The sequence below is a fragment of the Primulina eburnea genome, chromosome 13 (assembly GCF_022965805.1).
Source record: "Primulina eburnea isolate SZY01 chromosome 13, ASM2296580v1, whole genome shotgun sequence".
In the NCBI taxonomy this organism is placed as follows: domain Eukaryota; kingdom Viridiplantae; phylum Streptophyta; class Magnoliopsida; order Lamiales; family Gesneriaceae; genus Primulina; species Primulina eburnea.
The window spans coordinates 17,853,781-17,863,816 of NC_133113.1; the positions used below are offsets into that span (position 1 = coordinate 17,853,781).

Below are 10,036 nucleotides of genomic sequence, written 5' to 3' on the forward strand. Positions count from 1 at the left end.
ATGTCCAATCATGCAGATGGATAATCATACAATGATTGTACCGAGCATCCCTCCCTCGGACTTTCCAAGTGGTTATCATTCATCGAGAGGAAAATAATGAGGCTCTTCATACTAGAATTGTGCTTTGACTCGTTTACCGACTTCGCGAGGTTCACAAGGTGGTGAGATTGGGTGCAATTGCGACATATGTAGGAGCCAATGTATTGTAGTCTGAAATTCACCGCTCACCAACGTGTGTAGATATCCTATGTGATCTATCGAAATAATAGTGCATAAAATTATGATATAGTAAATTTAAAGGTTGAATTTATGATAATTAAATTTTGATAAATAAATTCAAGGAGTTGAATTTATGCGATAGTAAATTCAAGGAGGTGAATTTATGATATTTAAAATTTGAAGAGAATAAATTCAAGGAGTTAAATTTATAAAATTTGAGAATTTGATTATTTAACTAAAAAGTTGATTTTATTAAATATTAAATTAAATATAGTGGGAAATATGTTTAATAGGCTTGTAGGAGTACAAGTCCAACATACTAAATAATTAAAATCCTTAATGGACTTTGATTAATGAATTTAACTAGTTGGACTAGTCCAATTGATTAACCAAGCCCATTAATGTTAATTAAGAGGCCTAAATCTATATTGATGAAAATTAGGTCATGCATTGGTAATAAAAGGAAAGGCGGCACAAACCCTAGCCTCCATAAGACTTGTAATTTTCGAAAATTGCCTCTCCATATTCTCTCAAGATTTAGGAAATCCCTTGAATAAAATTAATGGTTTGAGCCTCCTCTTGATTTTTCTTCTCTAACGCAAAACTTCTTCAAAATTTCTAATGCAATTTTGAAGAGGAACATATATTCCAATCCTGGACCGGATTAGGAGATCGAAGAAAGGAGTTATTGAAGAAACTTCGTAGATATTTACAACAAAAGCTACATCCGTTAATATCAGAGTAGTTGGAGCCAAGTAAAAATTGTTCACTAAAGATATATATCATACATCTTATGAATGTTTATTCAATTTAAACCATACGAGTGTCCAAATATTTTGATTCTCAAAAAAAAATTAAAAATGTCATTATACACGAGAAAAACGATAACCCAACAGATAGTTCAAAATTAAAGTTTATGTTATATTATAAATGCTATAAAAACATTTTATTTGATTGATGATATATTTTATATTATAAATGTTTTTATGATGGAGGATCTTATTTTTATGTAGATTTAAATCTTATAGTAATTTAAAGTTATCTATACAGCAAGCCTAAAACAACTGTTCATAATTATAGTTGTGTAAGAAAAACAAACCGAAAGAAATTAGAGAATATAAAATGTTACCAGTTTTTTTTGTAAATATTTTCATCTTTATTAACTTTTTTTAAAAGATATTTGTTGATTTTTGGGGTAAAGTAGATTATTTTGAGAATGTATACTGAATTTGTGATATCAATGTTTTAAATGTTTACATGTATAATGAAATTTATTTCTAATATTTAGTTAAAAAATAAACAGTTAATTATATTTATTGAAAAAACGAACAAAGAAAGAGGAAAGACCAGTTCCCTCGGTAGAGCATTTTAGAAGTCAAGCACATGACAAGGTACCAAAACACAAATGCTAAAGAGCGAGAATGCATGCATGTATTACAGCCGCAGATTATAAAATATTCAAGATATGCAAGTCGAATCAAAGCATTACACCACGGAAGAAATTAAATCAACTCAACCGTCACCTCCAGCACCTATTCTTTCAATCAACTCAACCATCAACTCCAGCACCGTCTCTAACCCATTTGACCGATCATATGTCTGCAGTAGCGCCTCGACAATCACTAGTTAGGTTTCTTCTTAAAGCCCCCGTTTAGTAAAAAAAATTCTTAAAAACTTTCAATCACCGAATCTAAAGTGCACGGTAAGGCACATAGCCTAAAACCTGCGTCAAATTGCTAACCACGTCGCTGCATTTGTTTAAGAGATTAAGCATCTCTTGTGAAATGTCATTGTTTAAATGTGGACGAGTGTGGGAAGGATACAGTCTAGCCGATGCTTGTTCGGACATATTAATAGGAAATTTATGAAATGGAGTAGGTGGTGGAGGAACAATGAACTTTGACAAGTTCTTACTATTAACATCCACTGAATACGAAGAAGATGAAGTGGCCTCGGGAAAAGATGTGTCGTAGTTGTCGACGTTTTTATTCCCGCTAAAAAGTTGCTTGTTATTACTGCTTTCCTCGCCATCCAAGACAAATTTAACACGCCCGCCTCTGCCAACACCATTTCCACCTTCTTCGATAGTGGGCTTCTTGAGGCAGGACTTGAGCTGCCCCGGCTGTGGAGTAAACTGTGCAGAGGCTATCCTCTGCTCGAGAGAAGGATCTCGAGATTGTGAGGTGCCAACTGTTGACGGGTCTTCCCTCTGAATCTTTGCTGATTCTGCTTCTGCTGTCTCGGCCAACATGTCCCTGAGGTAGCATCTGACATTTGTGCTTCCAAATAAGTTGCCACTTCCATTGACAAACTTCAAAGCAGCTTCTGCATCAGCCATGTATCTATACACAAGACGACATGTATAAGACTTCCAGAAGATCCTAGTGGCTGAGTGATCCATTGGCCCAAAACGAGCAAATCTTGCCCTCAGCTCTGCACTGGACGGAAGCCCAGCACCTGATGGAAACTTCATGACTAGCATAGTCGGATTAGGAACTTTTCCAGACTGCTCTTTTTTCTTGCTTGATTCTAGCAAAGCAGCTTTCAGCGTTGAAGGCACATTTTTGGCAGCCACTTCTTTCGCTTCTGTCCTCTGGGATTCAGCAGGCCTCTGTAATGGCTTCTTTTCTATCACAAATAATTTACCATCCTCGGACTTCCTCATTTTCTTAATATCTTCCAATTCATTAATCTTCTTTGGCTTAGTTTTATCTTCCAAGTCACCTACCATCTTCTTTTTCTTAACGATTTCCATGTCACGGACCTTCGTTCTCTTAACTTCCTCCAAGTCATCTAACCTTTTTCTCTTAAGGTCTTGTGCGTCACCTAACTTGATTTTTTTCTTGATGCCTTCCGGACGATCCAACAGACCATGCTTTTTCCCACTTTTGGTTGAATTGCCAGGCCTGCCTGCAGATTTCACAGGTTTCATACTCATGTCATCGGTCCCATCAACAGGGACAACCAAAACATTAGCCGTGGATGATAATTTACTGGCGCGAGCTTCACTTGCTTCATCACTCTCAGTTGGCGCCAAAACCAAGCTCTTCTGATAAACAAGAGACCGGAATTTTAGGAAAACTGAAAGGACATTGCCTGGACAACTCCTGTCCATGGCATGGAAGGGATTGAGAGCAAGAGCATAAAGATCTTTCAGTAGCATTAATAGCTCTATATTCTGAGTGTCGTATTGTGATTCCACTCGAGAAGAGGTTGAGCCCACAACACTATCCTTCGGACAGTCAAGCTGGCAATTATTATCAACAGTTGGAACATGCAGTGCCAGAGTTCCTGAAACTTTCTCAATTGTGACTCCACTATCACTAAGGGTAACAGGTAACTGCACAAAGCCAGCACAGGCTTTAGTGCTTATTTCTTTCTTAATCTTTTTCTTTTTATTCTCAACCAGGTCTGCGTGGTCAGAACCTGGATTCACCAAGGGTTGCTTGCGTACCTTCACTTTTTTTGTCGCAGAATGGAAAACTTTCTCGGAACATTCTGAAGGTTTTATGTCACTTACCACGGACGTTGAATATCTCATAGGTGGATGCTGATTATCCGCACACGCAGACTCATAATTTTGGTGCATGTTGTCTCCTATGCCAGAGTATACTACTCTCTCAGGAACCCCAGATCCATCAACCAAAAGGGGATTACCGGTAGTGCCTGCTTGGCCAACAAGTAATTTCTTGGGCTTCTTGGATGTAGGTTCATCTCGGCGTTTGAATTGATATTTGTCCTTCTCCATTTGATCTTTCGCTTTTCGAGGTCTTACAGAATTATTCTGCTTACTAAGACCTTCAGCAACCACCAGCCGACCACTCAGAGGAGCTGCATATTGGCATACGAGTAAGATGAAATACAACAGCAAAAAAGAATAAACATCACAAAAATACTGATAACATGTCAACAATCAAGGAGATTTCACTCACATACAAATCATATATGCAGCATAGAAGGCACACAAAGTTGAAGAATCATCTTAATTTTGCTTTGAAAAAGAATCCACCTACATTTATGCAAATCAAACAGAACAAATTTTGATGAAACAATTTGCCTAAAAATTAGGATGGTAAAAAATTGCTTGAGAGGAACACCTATCCCTTGACATCATTCAATGAGTGAGTGTTACAGTATTTTTCTCATATTTCTGTTTAAAATTACAGTTTGAAATTGTGGCAAATAAGAAACTTATTTTCTGGTAAAGATTAAAATAGGGAAGTGCAAGTAACTGCTAAAAGAGAAGTTTTACCGACACAATTTCGTTTTTGTAATATTCTAAAGATGAATTAAAGGAAAGATCAGGAAATAACAGCCACACGTGGTTTACCTTGCTTCTTTTAAAATATAGGAAAAATAAGTTCAAGTATACAAGTCAGGGCAAGTGGCATAACTCATTCAATAGCACTTGATCGGCTGCTTTGACAAATTAAATCATAATTTCTAGCCAACATAGTGATGGACCAACACGCACCACATCTTTACGACATATATCAAAAACTAAAATAGGTTTGTTTGAATGAACAAATAATCAATAATAAACAAAAATTCTGAGCAAACTTAAAATAATTTACCAACTCAACCTCATGTCTTTTTTTTAATATTATTTATAGTTTTGTAACAGTGAAGTCGAACTAGAATGAACCATCATTTCCCAAGTCACTACCATATAGTAAACATATTTAGCCGTTTTTCCAAAGCAAACAACATTGAATATTCTTTAACAATAGCCTTAATCCAATTTAATGTGACTGTTCATATTCTTGAAATGTGATATCCACCGTATTTTTTGCTTCCTAAACAAAGGATACTTGGCCTAGGTCAAATTCTGGAGTAATCTCGATTTAAATTAATTACTACGTTCTTTATCTGAAAACTTGATTCAAGCCATAATAATTGCACAAAAAAAAATTGTGCTCATCGATATGAACCATTTCACAAACGTAACCACAACAAGAATGAAATAATTGTTAGATTACTTCAAGAACATTTGGTTTTTTAAAATTCCAACAAACAGATTGTTCCAGAGTTAAAAATATAATCTTCTATTTCAACTCTACAATCAATTTGGCCCAGCTCAACCATATAAGATATCATATCCAACAATTCCTTTCAGGCTAAGTCATACATCTTGCCTTTATCGTATCATCAACAAAAAATGGACCAGAGGTTTCACCATGCGTAGCCCAAACCTAAATAATAAAACATCATTTCATGGAATACCTTTAGATGGATCCAGAGTCATTGGAGCAGTAGGCCGCTGAGGGCGCTCTGGTGTAGTTCCGAAGGCCTGTGCATACGTCTCGTCAAACTCCTCAAACAGTGATTTTCTACATGCCAAAGCTGTGGCCTTGTTCTTGATAAACTCAATGGTTAAATGCTCGTTCCTTGGCTTTATGGCCAATTGTTGCATGAAAGCAAGCATTTCCCTTGGCTGGAAAGCATCTCTTGCTTTATTAATCTGAACTGAAGAATAAATCCCTGGCTCATCCCCCACCCCGATGTCCACTAAATACTCACCCTCAAAAGCAGAGGGCCAGAAATTGAATTCATTTCTACATCTGCAGGCCAAACCCAAACTCCGTCTTCTTGAAAACTCATCCATTGCTTCTTCCACAGCGATTAAAAATGACCGCAAATTAGTTTGGCGGGACTTCTCAGCAAAGTTCTGCTCAAAAGGAACTAACTCGGCGGGGAGGAACCAACCGTAGCTACTATCTCCAAAAAATGCTACCAACACATGACCCTCGCGCTTGCTTTTCCGTACAGAAACCGATGCATACTTCTCATTATATATATGTCCGGGCCACCAGGGATGCGATTTCACTTTCCCCCACACCATATCACCGACCTCGTACCCATATCCAACAGCGCCACCATTATCCTTAGCTGCAAACTCGTCGAAATCCGACAACATAGAATCATAAACCTCTACAACACCTCTACGTTTCTTCTTATTTTCCAATTTAACATCCTGTAAATCGGTTCTGTTGCTATTCGTTTCCATTTCCCAAATAGACGAACTGGGATGAATCTCCAGAGCTTCAACACCTACGCTAGTTTCCTCCTCCTTTTTCACATCCGAAACCCTATCTTCATTCCTAGCATGAGAAACCCCTGTCTCATTTGATTTATTCGAGTCCTCGAGCAAAACCCTAGTCGCTTCTTCAGTGGAAAACACTGAATGGCGACCCAATCTGCCAGTGGTATCATTTTCGCCGTAAAAGTTCGGAGAGACGCCGCGCCGTTGCTCAACCTCAGCATCCTTTCTGTCCGACGATGATTCGAGTTCAGAGCTCATCACGTATATCAAACCAAACACCACCACTCGATTCCAATCGCAAAACACCCTTAAAATTTGAGTGCAAACGAGAACCAAATGTATGATTTGTCGAATCGAGCAGAGTTGAAACACAGGAGCTGAACCCTCGAGAATTGAAATTATGGTATAAATCTGGTCGGTCGTGTAGGTTTTGTTCGGGTTGAAGTGTATTATAAAAAATTCTCAATCTGAACTCAAACCAATTCGAGCTGTCTGATCAAGAGCAAACTTGTTTTCATTTATTATTTTAATTTTCAACTTTCTCCTTATTCATTCTCCCTTTATTTCTTTGTTTTATCTCCTAAATTTTATAAAATTTTCAGAAACATCATTTTTTTTTTTATTTTTGTACGTGACATTGTTATATATATCGAGCATATTCTTTGAAGACATATAACCTCAAGACATGCAGCTACGCAAGTTTCCAGCCTAAATATCATTCACAAATGATCGAATTTTTTTTAAAAAAAGCCCATCATGCTTTCTTATAATAAATTGAACAGTTTACTTTTTTGACCAGAGTGTCGTCGGGTTATATCCACCGAATTTTACGAACTGGTCCTCACAATCCAACCACACAATCGCAACCGATGGTTTCTGACACAGATTCCTTCAACAACACTTAGCACAACCATATTTTGTTTCTTACCTCAAGGTGTATAGTAAAATATTTTTCAATTTGAAATTAATACATGAAAGAAGCAAAAGCCTTGGTTCTTTTATTCAAACAAACGAAATATTATTACATAATAACTTCCTGTAGATGATGAGAAATTTGTTTAGCTATTAATAGCAGCTGAACTTACAGCACACATAAACTTGAAAGAAAAAATATTACAAATTATTTTTTGAAGAAAAACGAAGAGATTGAGTGATATCTCCATCTTCTTCTGCCTAATTATTTATAGAAGTCCTTTGCTGATTTGTATTGCCGAATTCAAACTCTTGCCATAACTTTTCTTTAATGTCTTCCAGCTGTGGTTGGCATTATCCTTATGAGCGGTTTTGAGGGAGTGGTTGAGTGGTCCCTCTACTTTTCTTTACTTGTCTTTTTCTAGATTATAAATCTAGAAAAAGCTTGTTCTTATGTTTTTATCTCCTGGCATAGATAATATATATGCGTCTGGATCATGTCAGTTGATATCTCATTTCCTGCTTCCTTTAGCCGTTTGTAGAAAGCTTTGAAATTTGTCAGTTGTTTTCTTATTGCCTTGATGCATCTTTTAGAAACCTTCAAATATGTATAGTACATTTTCTTCAGGTTTTGATTTTGTTCTTGTGTGTTTTACTGGTTCTCATTTGCTCTTTATTTATAGGTGTAATTGGGTCCAAGTTACCTTATTTATTTAGTAGGTTAATCTCATGCTCACTATCTTTTGTCGGGAAATCTTTATTTTTTGTTATCCCCAAGAAAAGTTATTAGGGTCACATGTCCACTTATTTTGTCAAGGAATATTAAACTTTTGATGTCCCTGAGGAAAACGTGGTTGTGGTCCTTCACCACTTGATCATGTCTCTGCAAGATGTAAGAACTATCAATTCTTCAGTTAATCAATGAAATTAATATCATCCCTATGTATTATTGTATTATGATTCTTGACGGATGATATTAATGATGATTCGACGTTTATGAAATTAGATGGATAATGTTTGCAACAAAATGAAATTGAGGTACCTACAAGAAAAGTGGGTTTCCGCAGCGTGCAATATGCGCCGCGGAAAGGTATCCGCAGCATGCATTGCACGCTGCGACGCACGAATGCACGCTGCGACGCACGCTGTAAAGTTGAAAGCCGTCTTAAGTTTGACACTATTGGCGGCGTGCGATTTACGCTGCGGTTTAGTCTAATAACGGCGTGCAGAGTATGCTGTTAATAATTAAACTATTGACAGCGTGCACATGTACGATGTTAATACAACTTTATGCAGCATGCACATGTACGCCGTTAATAGTCATAACACAAAAAATATTAGCGACGGTTCGCAGACTGCGACGGTGCCAAACCGTCGCTATAAAATGAAACGACGGTGTTACAATTTCGCGACAGTCCCAAAACCGTCGCTAAAGTTTGCGTAAATTTAAAAAAAAATTTACTTTTATAATTTAATACATTTATATAAAAATACAATACAACTATAATAATAAACTCATGATCTTAATTAACAATTAAAAAATATTCATGATCTTGATTAACAATTAAAAAATTAACAAAAAATTGAAACAAAAACAGGTATTTAAATCGAAACTAAAATCATGCAAGTAGAGAAAAATTTTAAGTGTTGTGAAGAAAAATGGAACGGAGATTGGGAATAAATAAAGAATTTTCGATTTATTAGCGACGGTTTATTACTAAACTGTCGCCGATTTAGTCTATTAGGGACGGTTTATTGTTAACCGTCGCTAAATGTGAACGTAAATCGGCGACAGTTTCTTATATACCGTCGCTAAATGTGGCCTCAACTTTAACGTTAGCGACGGTTTCACTAAAGCCGTCGCTAAGTTAAAATTCGAACTCATTTTCCGCAGCGTGCTTATAATATGCATGCCGTGAATAATACTATCGACGGCGCACGATTAATGTACGCCCTTAATATCTGAAAAAGATTTTTTTTAAAAAAAATGATTTACTTTTTGCAGCACACATAAACTTGCACGCCGTTCATACTATCAAGTTACTATCCGCAGCGTGCTTTTAATGCACGTCGTTAATAGTATCATGTTACTATCCGCAGCGTGCTTTTAATGCACGCCGTCCATAGTAATATCGGCAGCGTGCTTTTAATGCACGCCGTTAATAGTATCAAGTGCAACACTATTAACGGCGCACATATGGGTGCACGCCGTGAAAAGTAGTATTCACAGCGTGTGTTTAATGCACGCTGTTGATGTCGTGCTGCGGAATGTTACATTTAGTGGTATCAGAGCCGAGATTTTTGGAGCAATGATTTGGCATATGACTTCCTCTGCTGTCGACAATTCAGTATGTATGTACCTGCATTATTTTATATAATATGGATATGTAGCCTCAATAACTATGATATGTTACGTGTGGAAATTTTTTAAACTAATATGTATTATAGGATCATGCCGCCTAAACGTAAAGCACCAGAATGGGAGGATAGTTCATCATCTAAAGTGGTTGATGAATTAGCAAGTTACTGAAAGAACATGCCAAGATACACGGCGAGCAAATCCAGCAGCTATTACGGATGCAGAATGCAGGGCAAGGGAGAGAGGGAGAGAGAAAGTGAGGCTCCAGCCCAGTAGCGATGGCGCATACGAAAGATTTCGTAAGATGAATCCACCAGAATTTGATGGTAGCACTGATCCCATGGTCGCCTTGGAATGGGTCAAAGTTGTGGAGGCTATTTATGATTATCTTCAGTTTGACGATAAATATCGAGTCAGCTGTGCCATTTTTCTACTGACCAAGACGACGAATATTTGGTGGGATGCCACCAAGGTATCATTTAATGGCTTGGCACTCAAGTGGC

General features: G+C 37.1%; 1 protein-coding gene across 1 annotated transcript; it reads right to left on the minus strand.

Annotated features, from left to right (window-relative positions):
• Positions 1–1,628: 1,628 nt before the first annotated feature.
• Positions 1,629–6,752, minus strand: LOC140808828 (PWWP domain-containing protein 1-like). Its single transcript, XM_073166122.1, has 2 exons — positions 5,443–6,752; positions 1,629–4,050 (listed from the first exon to the last, which is right to left on the minus strand). Exons 1-2 carry the CDS (start codon positions 6,518–6,520, stop codon positions 1,910–1,912), a joined length of 3,219 nt encoding a protein of 1,072 aa, XP_073022223.1. The 5' UTR covers positions 6,521–6,752; the 3' UTR covers positions 1,629–1,909.
• Positions 6,753–10,036: the final 3,284 nt, after the last annotated feature.

Bases quoted from the DNA above. Each gene is read 5' to 3' on its own strand.
- LOC140808828 (XM_073166122.1), bottom strand. From the start codon at position 6,520: ATGAGCTCTGAACTCGAATCATCGTCGGACAGAAAGGATGCTGAGGTT. The intron at 4,051-5,442 runs GTATTCCATGAA...GCCAATATGCAG, and splicing joins GACTCTGGATCCATCTAAAG to CTCCTCTGAGTGGTCGGCTG.